The sequence below is a fragment of the Aythya ferina genome, assembly GCF_964211825.1.
Source record: "Aythya ferina genome assembly, chromosome: 3".
Classification (NCBI taxonomy): Eukaryota; Metazoa; Chordata; class Aves; order Anseriformes; family Anatidae; genus Aythya; species Aythya ferina.
Window position 1 is genome coordinate 118,913,214 of NC_140298.1, and position 14,387 is coordinate 118,927,600.

General features: G+C 56.4%; 1 protein-coding gene across 3 annotated transcripts in view; it reads right to left on the bottom strand.

Annotated features, from left to right (window-relative positions):
* The window catches only part of SCARA5 (scavenger receptor class A member 5), a 20,134-nt gene continuing 5,747 nt past the window's right edge, over positions 1-14,387 (bottom strand). For 2 of the 3 annotated variants that reach the window (XM_084513998.1, XM_084513997.1), the window contains exons 4-9: positions 11,389-12,063; positions 7,847-7,927; positions 6,715-6,813; positions 3,284-3,331; positions 2,359-2,550; positions 1-1,081 (exon numbers count right to left, since the gene is read on the bottom strand). In XM_084513998.1, the coding sequence (XP_084370124.1) occupies positions 945-1,081; positions 2,359-2,550; positions 3,284-3,331; positions 6,715-6,813; positions 7,847-7,927; positions 11,389-12,063 (1,232 nt within the window). In that variant the 3' untranslated portion in view covers positions 1-944. The remainder of the gene's footprint in view (positions 1,082-2,358; positions 2,551-3,283; positions 3,332-6,714; positions 6,814-7,846; positions 7,928-11,388; positions 12,064-14,387) is intronic. The other variant, XR_014691256.1, reaches the window with a different exon arrangement.

Consider the following 14,387-nt stretch of genomic DNA (forward strand, 5'->3'; position numbering starts at 1 on the left):
TGGGGGATAATAAAAAAGCTTTATTTGGGGATAAAACATTTTGGGAAGCGGGGGCCAGGCCGGGCGGGGGCTCTCGGTGACCCCAAGAGTGTCCCTAATTGGGGTGTCCCCACTTGGGGTGTCCCCAATTAGAGTGTCCCCAATTGGGGTGTCCCTTCTTGGGGTGTCCCCAATTAGGGTGTTCCTAATGACAGGGTGTCCCCAACTGGGGTGTCCCCTTTCAGGGTGTCCCCACTTGGGGTGCCCCAATTGGGGTGTCCCCACTTGGGGTGTCCCCACTTGGGGTGCTCCATTTGGGGTGTCCTTTCTCAGAGTGTCCCCAATCAGGGTGTTCCCAATTGGGGTGCCCCATTTGGGGTGTCCCCTTTCAGTGTGCCCCCTTTTGGGGTGTCCCCTCTCAGGGTGCCCCCATTTGGGGTGCCCCAATTGGGGTGTCCCCTGTTAGGGTGTCCCCAATTGGGGTGTCCCTTCTTGGGGTGTCCCCAATCAGGGTATCCCCATTTGGGGTGTCCCCAATCAGGTTGCCACTTCTTGGGGTGTCCCCAGTTGGGGTGCCCTCTCTCAGGGTGTCCCCTTTTGGGGTGTCCCCAATCAGGGTGTCCCCATTTGGGGTGTCCCCTTTTGGGGTGTCCTCCCTTGGGGTGTCTTCAGGGTATCCCCATTTGGGGTGCCCCAATTGGGGTGTCCCCTTTCGGCGTGTCCCCAGTCAGGGTGTCCCCTTTTGGGGTGTTCCCAATTGGGGCACTCCATTTGGGGTGTCCTCTCTCAGGGTAGCCCCTTTTGGGGTATCCCCAATTGAGGTGTCCCCTTTTGGGGTGCTCCATTTGGGATGCCCTCTCTCAGGGTAGCCCCTCTTGAGGTGCCCCCTCTCGGGGCGTCCCCTTTTGGGGCATCCCCTTTTGGGGTGTCCCCTTTTGGGGCGTCCCCTTTTGGGGCGTCCCCCCTCACGGCGCCAGGCACTTGACGCCGGCGTCCTCGGCGTGGCCGCAGTTGGTTTTGCCCCAGCTGGAGAAGCCGCAGCGCAGCAGGCTGTCCTCGGTGCCCCTGCAGGACACGTCGTCCATCCAGATCCTGCCCGTTCCTACAAAAAGAAAAAGGGTCAGGATGAGCCCCCTCCTCACCCCAAGGGGGTCCCAGACACCGGGACGCTCACCCAGCGGGGTAACCCTATATTTTGGGGGTTCCCGAGCCACCCAGGAGGCACAATCCTTGTTTTGGGGGAAAAATCCCAAAAGACGCACGCTGTTGTCCCAAAAATGAAGCGTTTAGGGGGTTGTGGGTGCATGGCAGAGGTGGGGGCACCACCCTGTGGCCCCCCCCCGGGATATCCAAATGAGGTGGCACCAAGAGGGCAGCACCTTTGGGGTCCCCTAAAGCTGCTGCCAGGGCCACTGGGTCCTGGAGGTCAGGGTGTCCCCCCACAAGGGACCCCAATAGGGTGGGCACGGGGGTCCTAGAGGATGGAGAAGGGGTTAAGGAGCACCCCCCCCCCCCCCGGGCTCGGTAGCTTGGGGGGGGGCAAAGGCCACCAGGGTGGGTGCCAGGACATTGCTGGCGTTGCCATGAGGTTTTTTAAAAAGCTTTGAAAATAATAATAATAAAATAATAATAAATAATAATAAAATAAAAATAAAATAAAAAATAAAAAATTAAAATAAAATAAAATAAAATAAAATAAAAATAAATTATAAAATATAAAAAATAAAACCCTTTTGTTATTCCAAAAAGGAAAAAAAAAATCAGAAGTCTCATAAAAATAAAATAAAAAATATAGAAATAAAATAAAAAAATATGAAAAATAAAAATAAAACTTAAAAAAATAAAATAAAAAAATAAAAAAGTAAAATAAAAAAAATAAAAATAAAATAAACATATAAAAAATAAGAACCTTTTGTTATTCCAAAAAGAAAAAAAAAAAAAAATCAGAAGTCTCATCAAAATAAGATAAAAAATATAGAAATAAAATAAAAAATATGAAAAATAAAAATAAAATAAAAATAAAATAAAAAAATATAAAAAAACAAAACCCTTTTGGTATTCCAAAAAGGAAAAAAAATCAGAAGTCTCATAAAAATAAAACAGAAAATAGAAAAATAAAATAAAAAATATGAAAGATAGAAACCTTTCGTTATTCCAAACAGGAAAAAAAAAAATCAGAAGTTGTGTCCAGCCAAAAAAAAAATAAACACACAAATAAATCTTTCTTCCAAAAACCCCCACCCCGAGCCCCGGGGCGGCGCGGCGAGCGGCTGCGTGCTCAGCACCGGGGGCTCGGCTCCCCCTGCAGCCCCCCGGCACCCCATTTTTTTGTTTTTTTCCCCCATTTGGGGTCTCCCCCCATCCCAAATTGTCCCCAACCTTGTCCGAAGCGGGCCATGCGGTACACCTCGTCGGCTCCTGGGAAGCCCAGCATGCGGCACACCACGTCGCCGTCCTTCTTGTCCCAGCCGTCGTCGCACACCGTGCCCCAGCGCCGCTCGTGGAACACCTCCACCCGCCCCTCGTGGGGGCCCGAGCCGTTCACCAGCCGGATCAGCCCTTCCTCGGCCGCTGGGGACATCGGGGGGGACATCGGGGGACATCAGGGGGACATCAGGAGGACACCAGGGGACATCACGGGGCATGGGGGGGGACGCGGAGGGGGCCACGCGGCCGCGTCCCTAAATGCGCGCATCTCCAGCGCTTGGAGAGCTGAGGGGTTGTGGATTTTGGGGTGCCAACCCCCCCCCATTCTCCAGATTTTGTGCTTTTTCCTGCTTTTAGCAATTCCGCCAACCCCCCCCCAGGTCCCCAAGCAGGCTCAGAGTTTGGGCACAGCCCCCACGGGGCACGATTTTACCAAATCTGGCTCGTTTTGCGCTTTGTGCCAAATTGGGGGCGAAGGCAGCTTGGGGGGACACCCTGTGGTGCCCCCACCACCCTCCGGCCGCAGGAGGCACCCGGTGACACCACTACGGGTGGCTTGGGGACATCCCACTGCTTTGGGGACGCTGGAGAGGTCCCCCCCGGGGTCCCCTTGGGTCACCAAAGCCACCCCTTGGTGGCCACGGTGGTGGCCAGCGGCCGTGGCGAGACAGGAGCCGGCTCAAAACCAGGGGGGGGAAATCAGGTGGGATTTATTCGTGCGCCCCCAAAACCCTCGTTGCGTTGCAGCCGCTTGGAGGTTTGTAATTAAAGGAATTTTCCCCAAAATCGGGGAAAATGTCCCCTATGAGGGCACGCTCGCTGGGGATCTGGGAGATTTTGGGTTCCCATCGCCGCGGGGCCCCCCGGGAGCACTTACCCAGGTCTCCGCCTCGGTCCCCTTTCTCTCCCTTGGGTCCTCGGTCACCTGGGAAGAGGAAGAGCAGAGGGGATGAAGCTCGTGCCGGGGGCTGGCTCTCGGAGGGCTTTCTCCTTGGGGAAACTGAGGCACGAGGCAGCAGCGGGGCTGCCAGCCCCCCTCCTGACCCTCTTTGGGGAGAAAAAAGCCCGGTGCCACGGGGCGAGCCGCTCCGGGGAGAGGAGCGTTTCGCTGGGGTCCCTCTCTTTGATAGACCGGGGGAGTTTTGGGGTGGAAAAAGTAGAATTTGGGGGGTTACAGCCCCGTCCTGAGCAAAAGCCGCTCTGCCCCTCAGCTCGGCGCGAGGTTTCACCTCCGCCTGCCCCCAGCCAGAGCCGTTTGGGGAAAAGCAACACGGGGAGCTCAGAAACCCCCAAAACTCCCTTAAAACACCAATTTTTTTTCCCATGCCTCTTCCCAGCCACCACGGGTGCCGAAAATACCCCGAGGGGGGGCATGGCCACAGCGCTCCGTGTCTCCTGGGGGAGCCCCAGGTCTCAAACCCTGCACCCGGGCTTCCAGGGGACCCCCAGCCTCGTACCGGGGCTGCCAGGGGACCCCCAGAACCTCCCCATTTGCCTCTTCCATCAGCGGAGCCCCCCCGAGCGCCTCGGGGTAAGGGAACCGGAGCCGGAGAGAGGTGCTGGAGCTGCAGGAGGTGCACAAATCCCCTCTGGGGGGGGGGGTTTGCTGGTGTCCTGGGGGCCAAAATGTTCCTCGGAGCAGGGCCCTCGCTTCCTGCAGCAGGCTGACCCCGCCGGCACCCAGCGGGGGTGCTTGGGGGGGGCTCGGCCAGCTGAGCAAACAGCCAGCCTCCAAAACCTGGGGCTATTTCCACCCAGAAAGGTGAAATAATGAGCTCAGCTCTCCGCCGTGCCACATCTCAGTGCCCCCCACCCAGGCAGAGCAGCCCCCTCGGCCCCGCTCCGCGTAGCGATAGCCACCGAGGACGCAGCCGCACCCGCCCGGAGATTTCTCATAAAGCAGAAAAAAAAAATAAAAATAAAATAAATAAATAAAATAAAAATAAAATAAGAAAAATAAAAGCACACAGGAAATTCTTGCCCTTTAACTCGGAGGCTCTGGGAAGCCGAGATCGCTCCCCCCGGGCAGCCCCAGCTGTGTCAGATGGAGAAAAGCTGCCCGGAGCCTGCGCCGCTGATGGGAACCAGATGAGGAGGAGAGCTGCAGGAGAGGGGCTGGAGATGCTGCTGGGCTGCACGTGATGAGAAAAGGCAGAGCTCAGCCCTTGGAGGGGACACGGGGCTGCTGTTGCCATTGAAAAAAAGCAGGGTTTTTCACCCAAAATGATGCCGGCACCCCGTTGCCACTGCCACCATCACCAGGATGTGCTGAGATTTAGGTTTGGAGGTGGAGGGGAGTAAAGGGGGGCCCCGAGCCTGGAGCCCCCCCGTGCCCTGTCCCAAGGTTTTTGCCATCCTGGGGCTGGTACGAACGGGACCGGGGCCTCTTGAGGAGCGATTCTGGCTGAGGATGAGGAGGGAAAAGCTGGGAAGATGCCAGCAGGGAGCGAGCCCCGTGAGCATCGTGCCTCCTGCTCCATCCCCGGAGCTGACGCTGCCCACGCAGCCTTGCCTTCTCCCAGGCTGTCTTCTGGGCTCTTCCTGGCAGTTTTTTCTCCTTTTTTTTTTTTTTTTTTCCCTGTTTTTCCCCTGTTCCCAGCTGTGTTCTCCGCAGAGCAGCTCCCTGCTGGGCAGGGGGCAGCCCCGCGGGTGGCACCGCTGCCGCCTGGGCTTGGAGCATCCCTGCTGGGACGAAATCCCAGCTGAGCTGCAGAGCACCCCCCGGCCTGCCCTGCACGTGGAGCTCTCCTTTTCTCCCCAAATTCACCTCCAGACCCCCCCCAGCCCCACCTTTGGCTGACTTACTGCCCTTCCTTCCCTGCACGACGCTCCCCGGGGCGGAGCGAGGGCGACTGATTTACGCGTGCTTCCCAGGCTGACTTTTTTTTTCCCCCTATGGAAACGAGGAAAATAATCCCTTTCTGGGGGAATTTTAAGGGAAAAGGCATCGAGGAGGAGAAAAGCGTAAAAAGGGAAAGCAACGAGGAGAGGGAAGCAATGAGGAGAGGAAAGCAACCAGGGGAGGAAAGAAACCAGGAGAGGAAAGCAACCAGGAAAGGAAAGGCCGTCCCCCGGGATGGCTGGGGGAGCTTTTTTTGCCCCAAAAAAGCGCTGTGCTTTGAGCCAGGGATTTTGGGGAGAGGCTTGGGGGTCCCCCAGGGCAGGCTGCCGGCTCTCCTGCGCTCGGGGAGGGGTGTGAGCCCCCTCAGAGGGGCGTGAGCCCGGTGGTGCAGGGCAAGCAGCCTGCGCTCGAAGCCTGGGCTTGGAGCGCTGCCTCGCTCCGGGTCTGTTTCCTATCAATTTCAGAGAATCCCAGAAAGCGTAGAAATTCGGCACTCGCCGCCAGCGTGCTGCGAGATTTATTGGAGAAGGGTTTGGGGCGAAGCTCCCTTATCTGAGCGCTCTGACCTCCGGGGATTTGGCCCCGGGGAAGGACACATGGGTCCCGGAGAGGCGGCGGTGGGAGCGTGAGGTTGGTGCCATCACCAAATTCCTCCAGCCAGGAGAGGCAGAGCTGCCATCAGGGCTCGCTCCTCGGATCAGAAGAGCCAAATCTGCACGGAATTTGCCTGAAATTTGCGTGGGTTTGGGGGCTTTCAGGAAAAAAAAAAAAAAAAAAAAAAAACCTGCACAAAGGAAGGTTTTGCACAACGAGCAGCGCACGGGATGAACCCAAAAAGGGCCAGCAGGAGCGGGGTGGTGCCGGGCAGGGCTCTTCCTGCCTCCCCCGCCCACCCAGTGGGTGTTTTGGGGCGGAAAGAGGCTGTTTTGGGAGCTGTTACCCGTCCTGATTTAGGCTGAAGCCCGGAGCTTCTTTTAAGAGGTCTCCCTCAGCACTTAGGGTGTGGTGAGGTGATGGAAAACCAGGGGGAGCCAGAAGGGGACCATAAAATAAAATAAAATAATAAAATAAAATATATACAAAATATAAAATATATATAAAATAAAATAAATAAAATGAAAAATATAAATATAAATTAAATAAAATAAATAAAAAATAGAAAAAATAAATTAAAATAAAATAAAAATATAAAAAATAAAATAAATAAAATAAAAATAGAATAAAATAAATAAAATAAAAATTAAAAAATATTAAAAATAAAATAAAATAAAATAAAATAAAATAAAATAAAATAAAATAAAATAAAATAAAATAAAATAAAATAAAATAATAAAGCCTGGCACAAAATGGGGTGCCCAAGGCCAGGTTGGATGGGGCTGGGGGCAGCCTGGGCTGGGGGCAGGGGTCGTGCCCATGGCAGGGGTGGCACTGGGGGGGCTTTGGGGGCCCTGAAGGCTGCCCCTTACCTCTGAATCCTCGCATCCCAGGCGGACCCGGAGGGCCGAGGTCCCCTTGGTCCCCTTTCAGGCCACGCGGCCCCGGTGGTCCTCTCTCCCCGGGCAGCCCTGGAGGATGGGGAGAAGCAAAAGGGGTCACGATGCAGCACCGGGACCCCCCGTCAGAGCCCCCCACCCTTGGCACCGATCTGTGCCCAAACTGGGCTGGGCTTTGCCAAACTACTTTTTTTTTTTTTTTTTTTTTTTTTTTTTTGGAATTTTATTTCCAAAATATCTAATTCCGGGCAGGTGCCGCCGTGACCACATCCCAGAAAAAGCACCAGAGAAAGCGAGGTGGAGAAGGAGCTCAAATGAGGAGCCCTTTCGGCAGCTTTTCGACTTTCGGTGAAGCCTCCGGGGATTTTGTTTTGGTTTTGCTGTTTAAAGAAAAAAAAATATATAAAAAGAAAAAATAAAAGAGCTTTGGGGAGGGCTCTGGGACAGCAGCCAGGTTTCCACCACCGTGGGGGCAACGGGGCCATGAAAAATGGGGTTTTACGGGGTGCTGAGCCCCCTGTCTTGGTGTGGGTCCATCATCAGAGTGGGGTACAGTATTTGGGGGGACGGATCCTGCCACCCCTGTCCTGCTGGGGACAGAAATCCCTCGCCGAGGGGGGGGTCCTTGGCAGCCCCGGTGCCGTCCCCGAGTCCTGGGCGCCAACCCCAGTGCTTCTAGGGTTGGCTGGAAATGAGAAACAGCCTCGAGCTTGGTTTTTAAATCGGATTTCTCTCAAAAACAATGGTCTGAGTGAAGAACGGGGAAAAATAATAATAATTAGAAAAAGACATTCTTGAGATGGAAAAAAAAAAAACTATAGAGAACCCGAAAGCGTCAGACCCCCAGCACTGCCCTGACGGGTGTGGGAGCCCATGGGGGCTGCCCCATAAGGGCTGGGAGCCCCCAAAACCCCATGGGGGCTGCCCCATAACGCCCCAAATACCCCATGGGGGCTGCCCCGTAAGGGCTGGGGGCCCCAAAAGCCCCATGGGGGCTGCCCCATAAGGGCTGGGGGCTGCCCCATAAGGACTGTGGGCCCAAAAAACTCCATGGGGGCTGCAGCCCTGGCTCTGTACACCCAGGTCTGGATGCTTCAATCCTTACCTCGCAGCCCGGGCAGGCCGGGCAGGCCGGGCTCCCCCTCCATCCCCTCGTGGCCTGGGTCTCCTTTGGGTCCCGGAGGCCCTGCAACGAAGAGGATTTGGCTGCAGGAGCCCTAAATGACAACGGGGGACGATGCCAGCAGCCCTCTTCTGTGCTCTGTGGGGTTTGAAGGACGAAAACGACCCCATCGCCCTGCTCTGCACGCCTCAAAACTTCACCTTGCAGCTCCACCTGGGCTCGGGCCTAAGTTTCCTGGAATTTCCTTCCACCCTGTGACATCTCCAGTGAAATATCTTCCAGGAAAGTTAAAAAAATAATAATAAATAATGCATTTTGGAAGGGCGGACACGAGCCTACAGGAGGGGATTTGCGGCACAGAGAGCATCTCCCCTGGCTGGGAAGGAGCCACCAGAGATCTGCAAGCTCTTGCAAGGCCAAAATCGGTGACAGAGCCTGCTAGGGGCCAGCTCCACCAAGCTGAAAGCAATTACGAGCTGAGCCCGCTGGAAGAAACTGGACGGGATTAAAAAAATAAATAAAATAAATGAGTCATGGGATGATAGAAAATTGGGCAGAGAGAGGCCGGAAGGGTCATCTGGTCGCTGTCCTGCCCCAGCCAGGGCGATAATTGGGAATTGTTAAGTGTTGTTTGCCTAGAAACCCCAAAAGCCACAATCTCATGGTCGTGAAGAAAGCTGTCAGCCAGCCAGCCTTACGGGGAAAAAAAAAAAGGGTGCAGAGCACGCCGGCACCCAGGAGAGCTGAGGACAGCAAGGAGAGGATTTGGGGTGGGAAGGGGGATCTGCTGGGCAGGGGTTATGGGATCTCCTGCCATGGAGAGGAGCCAAAAACCTCCAGGGGTTGCTTCAGGGGGATGTGGGGCAGGATCCAGTGAGGGATGGGCTGTATGGAGGTGCTGGGATGGTGCTGGGATGGTGCTGGGATGGTGCTCGCCCCTGGTGCACGGAGCCTTGCACAACAGCCATGAACACTGCATGGCCTTAAATCCCCTCGCTGGCCTGCTGGAGTTTGAAAAGCTGAGTAGATGGACCAAAAAAAATATAAATAATAGAAATAGGAAGGAGATGAGAGCACGAGCAGGTGGTGCTGCGCCCAGCCAGTGACTCCCTGTTCCCTGAAAGAGCCCGAGGAGGCCAAGCCCTGCTGGGGAGGGGAACACTGTGGTGCGCTGAGGCTGCCCCGTGTCACCCCGTCCCTTCCAGGACACAGAGCTAATGTGGGAATAAGGAATTAAAATAAAGGAATGCCCTGAAATTCAGCCTGGGGAGCTCTCCTGTCCAAGCGGAGCTTTGTAAGGGTGATGCTGGGTTGGAGGGCAGCAGGGGGTGTCTCAAGGGAAGGGGTTTCCTGCTGGCATCTCTCCAGTGTGTCCCAGTTCAGCAGCCCCAGGTCCTCCTGGAGGAGCAGGGAAAGCTCTGCAGGACCCAGTAAAAGCTCTGCAGGACCCAGTAAAAGCTCTGCAGGACCCAGGGACAGCGAGGGTGAGGATGGAGGAGCACAGAGGGGCGGCGAGGAGAGGTTCAGCAGCCCCTGTGCCAAGTCTGTCCTCACCCCACCAGGCTCGGGGCTTGTGGCTGGGGGCAAAAACCCCTCTCCAGCTGCCCCCTGCTCTGCTCCATCCTCCCGAGCACTGGGCTGATGTGAGCGGACAGGGGAGAAAACCTCTCCAAAAACCCTCTGGATGAGGCTTTTCGTGACAGCCAGATGGAGCCGGCCGGCAGCACGTCCCCATCCCACCCAGCGCGTTGTGCAAGCGGCCGGGGCTGGGCACCCTCCCTCGCTGCTGACACCGTTATTTAAGACCTGCAGGCTCGGGCCAGGGTGGCTGCAGCTGCTACGAAGCCACATCTGTCCCCTCCTGGCTCAGCCGGCGGCCAGAGGGAGGGAGAGCCTTGGCAGCAGCCCCGGCACTCGCTCCCATCTGCAAGAAACTCCAGGAAAATGCTCAGCCCGTGCTCGGGGGGCTGGCAGCAGCGTGAATTCCCCTCGCCCCTGCTGAACCTGCTAATGTTTCGGCCTCCCCAAAGTCCTCAGCGAGGGGCTCCAGCCTTGAAAACACAGCTGGGGACAGGGCTGCCCCGAGCCCACCCTGGGCTTGCTGCCTGCTGCTTCCTCCCCGTTGCTCGTGTGCCTCAAATCAGGGGGATCCCCACGATTTTGCTGCTCCCCCCACCCAGCCCAGGCGTGCAGCTCCTTCCCCTCTCTCGTTTCACACATTTTTGAAGCCAAACGAAAGCTAGAGTTGGTGGTCAAGGGTTAGGAGGGCTGGGATGGTTATTTGGGATGGGCTGCAAGAGGAGAAGAGCAGGGGAAGGGGAGCATGGAAAAACGGGGCTCTGTGGTGGTGGGGTGGGGGGTGAGTGAGGGGACCTGGTGGGCTTCCTTCCTGGTGTGGAGCACGAGCAGGGTACCAGCTACAGAGCATCCAAGGTGATGGAGACACCTGAACCCCACAGAGACCCAAACCTGATGGATTTGCTACATCCCAAAGCACCTGAGACATCCCCATGGGGCATCCCCATGCCATGGGGCTCACTCCCAGCACCCCCAAAGCACCACGGACACCCTCCTGGCTTCATACATCAATGAGGAGAGCTGCTAACAAGATGTCCTCGTCTTACCCCAAATCATGGAATCCTAGAATTGGACTCGATGATCGTTACAGGTCCCTTCCAGCTCGGGATATTCCATGATTCTAAAAGAGCTGCTAACAAGATGTCCTCGTCTTACCCTGAGTCATAGAATCCTACAATTGGACTTCATGATCCTTATGGTTCCCTTCCAACTCAGGATATTCCATGGTTCCATGATTCTAAGGGAGCTGCTAACAAGATGTCCTTCCTCATCTTACCCCGAATCACAGAATCCTAGAATTGGACTCGATGACCCTTACGGGTCCCTTCCAACTGGGGATATTCCATGATTCCATGATTCTTAGGGAGCCACTAACAAGATGTCCTCATCTTACCCCAAATCCTAGAATCCTATAATTGGACTCCATGACCCTTATGGGTCCCTTCCAACCCAGGATGTTCCATTATTCTAAGTGAGCTGCTAACAAGATGTCCTCATCTTACCCTGAATCCTAGAATTGGACTTGATGACCCTTACGGGTCCCTTCCAACTCGTGATATTCCATGATTCTAAGAGAGCCACTAACAACATGTCCTCATCTTACCCCAAATCATAGAATCCTAGAATTGGACTTCATGATCCTTACTGGTCCCTTCCAACTTGTGATATTCTACGATTCTATGATTCCAAGGGAGCTGCTAACAAGATGTCATCGCCTTACCCCAAATCCTAGAATCATAGAATCCTACAGTTGGACTTCATGATCCTTATGGGTCCCTTCCAACTTGGGATATTCTGTGATTCTAAGGGAGCTGCTAACAAGGTGTCCTCATCTTACCCCAAATCCTAGAATCCTAGAATCGGACTTGATGACCCTTACGGCTCCCTTCCAACTCGCGATACTCCATGCTTCTAAGCGAGCCGCTAACCAGATGCCCTGGCCTTACCCCGAATGACGGAGATGTTCCTCAGGGCGACCGAGTGCTCCCAGTCCTTGAGCCGCAGGTCCTCGGTCACGTTGCCGAGGATGGCCAGCTCGTGCTTCAGCTGCTGCTCCATGGCGATGTGGACCAGGCGCATCCGCCGCGCGTCCTCGGTGGCGTTGCTGATCAGCACCTGCAGGTCCTGGATGCGGGCCCGGTGGACGTTCACGTCGTAGGAGAAGGTCCTGTTCATGGCGTCCACGGCCCCGCTGGCGGCCGTCACCTGCTCGCTCAGCCCCTCCAGCCGGCTGCCGAGGTGGCTGAGGAGGTGCTCGTGGTGCTGGAGCAGCAGCCGGCTGCTGTTGCCTTCCACCGCGAGCCTGTAGGCCTCCTGCTGCGCCGCGTCGCTCTGCTGGGCCAGGCTGTCCCACAGGCTGGACACGGCCCTGTCGGTTTGGCTGGCCTGGCTCTGCAGGCTCCAGAGCAGCCCCTCCAGCTTCTGCAGCGACCCCGTCATCAGGAACAAGGAGTCCGAGTGGTTCTGCAGCAGGTCCTGCAGCCGCCAGATGTGCTCCATCACCTCGCCCTTCAGCGGGAGGTGCAGCAGCTTCAGCTGCACGTCCCTGAAGCTCTCGTTCAGGCGGTTCACGTTCCCCAGCAGCGCCTTCAGGTCCTCGGGGGACGTCTGCGGCCGGGAGACTGCGAGGGAGAGACAGGAGGGGGGCATCAGAAACCCCCCCTGGAGATGGGGCCGATGGAGAGGTGCGGCCCCGCTCCATCCTATACAGACCCCTGGGGTGGCTGGGGGCACCTCTGGGCCCAGCAGTGCTGGGACCCTTTGATCTCAGCAGCTCGTAGCTGTCCAGTAAGCCCAGTGGCACCCAGTAAAGTCCAGTGGCACCCAGTAAAGCCCAGTGGCACCCTCAGAGCCCCCATCCAGCCTGGGGGCATCACCACCCCCTGCCTCTGCCTGTGACGCTGGGTCTCCAGCACAGCCTGGGCTGGGGGAGAGGGACTCAAAGCCAAACTTGCAGGAATAATGAGAAATAAGGGAAAAAAAATAATCACGGTTGTTCCTTCGGCGGTGTTGGGGTTCAGCTGGTGCAGCCCCGGCACCATCCTGCCCATTTCCGAGGAGGAGGAACCGATGGAGGACATTGGGTTCGGATTAAGATCAGCGTTTGGATTAAGGTTTGGATTAAGGCATCAGCTTCCTCGCAAGAAAACCGAGGGGAGAAGAGGCCCCAAGTGGCTGTCACGAGCAGAAATCCCCCCAAAGGCAGGTCCTCCGGGGGCTGGGATGCACAGGCACGCTCCCTCCCCTTCTACCTGTGGTTATTCATAAATACGGAGTGGCCCCAAACCCTATAAACAACTCCTAAAAACTCATCAGGCACAACCGCGGGCGCGAGGCTGAGCCGGAGGAGCAGGAGATGGGCGGGTGCTGGTCCCACAGCCTCCTCCCACGTGCACGCAGCACAGGCACCCTCCCCGCCACGGACACCCAAAATACCAACCCGCCGCCAGCTCCAGCACGAGGCCTGGCAGCCCTGGGGCTGAGCTCATGGTCCCCGAAGGGCTCGGCGAGCAGCTGCTCCCCCCCTCACACACCCCCAAACTATTGTGTTTTCGGGACAAGCTGTCTTCCTGGCTGCCGTCCCCACCGGCTCCTGGCCCCAATCCCCGGCCCCAGCCCCGGGTCCTGCCCTGGGAGCACCCATGAGCTGTTTCAGTCCGTCCCAAATAAAAGAAAAGGATCGCAAGAGCCCTGCCCCAAATCCTGTCAGCCCTTCCTGCTGCCCCCCAAAAACCAGCTGCAGCACGGCTCTGCGCTCCCCCTCTTGCACCATGGCCTGGGGAGGTCCCACCAGCATGCAGAAGCGTGCACGAGCAGGGATATGTGCGTTTGGATGCCCACACAAAGGCGTTTGGCTCGTTAGCTTCATCCTAACGAGCCTTGATGCTCTGCGGAGCAGCACAGGGCTGGGTGCCCCCATGCACCGGGGTGTGCAAGGAGTGGGATCAGCCTCGGATCCGGGCTCAGACAGCCCAGTGCAGAGCTGTGCACGCAGGTGTAAGCTCCGTAATACCAGGATTTAACCCAGACCTTGAAAAAAAAAAGCCAAGAGAGTGCTCAGGCGTGGTTTGGTGCCGTTTTGGGGCACAAGGTGGGCATGAATCCCACCCCTGTAACCCAAAGAGCTGGGTCTCCAGCGGCCGAGCCCAGCTCCCCGCAGGCTTCAGCCCCTTCCCCAGGGCGATGGGGACTGGGCTGGGGCTGAGCACCAGCTCCCCCTGAGCCCCAGCTTCACAAAAATCACCTTTTCCCCCTCCTTTTTGGTGCCTGGAGGAGCGCACACCCCAGGAGCGGGGAGGGGCGCAGGCAGAGGAGCGCCACACACTTCCCACGGGGCTATTAAAAGCAGGCTGCAGTTAAAGGAACTTTAACTTTTAACTTTTTTTTTTTTTTAACTTTTTTTCTCTTGCTCACAACATCCTGTTTCCCCGGCTCCTAGGTGGTTTAAAGGTATTTTTAGCAGCTTGCTCATTTTCCAGCCCTTTGCCACGGAGCGGGGACGCCTGCCCGGGCCAGCTTCAAACCCACACCCGCCCCGGCAGGATGCACGGGGCTGCTGGGCACCCGAAACACGGCGTGGGATGGGGGCTGGGGTCCTGCAACCTTTTTTTTTGGGTTTTCCTCACGTCCCCTGGGCAGAAAGGAGCACGGCAGGGACGCACAGGGCTCAGCATCCCCCCTCGGAGATGCCCTGGTCCCACACCGAGGTTTGGAGAGCTCAGCCCCAGCCCCCGAGCTGTCCGGGAGGGTCCCCTCCGAGCCGAAATCCCTCCAGCAGGAGTTTCTCCCCATTAACAGCCCTGCGAGGAGGCGCTGGCAGGCGGAGCAGCTCCCAGGGCCCCCATCCATCCGTCGCCTGCTCATCCACTTCATCACCACTCATTTCCACCGCCCTGCTGAGCCGCCGCTTCTCCTCGGCCAGCGCTTTTGGATGCTCCCCCAGCAG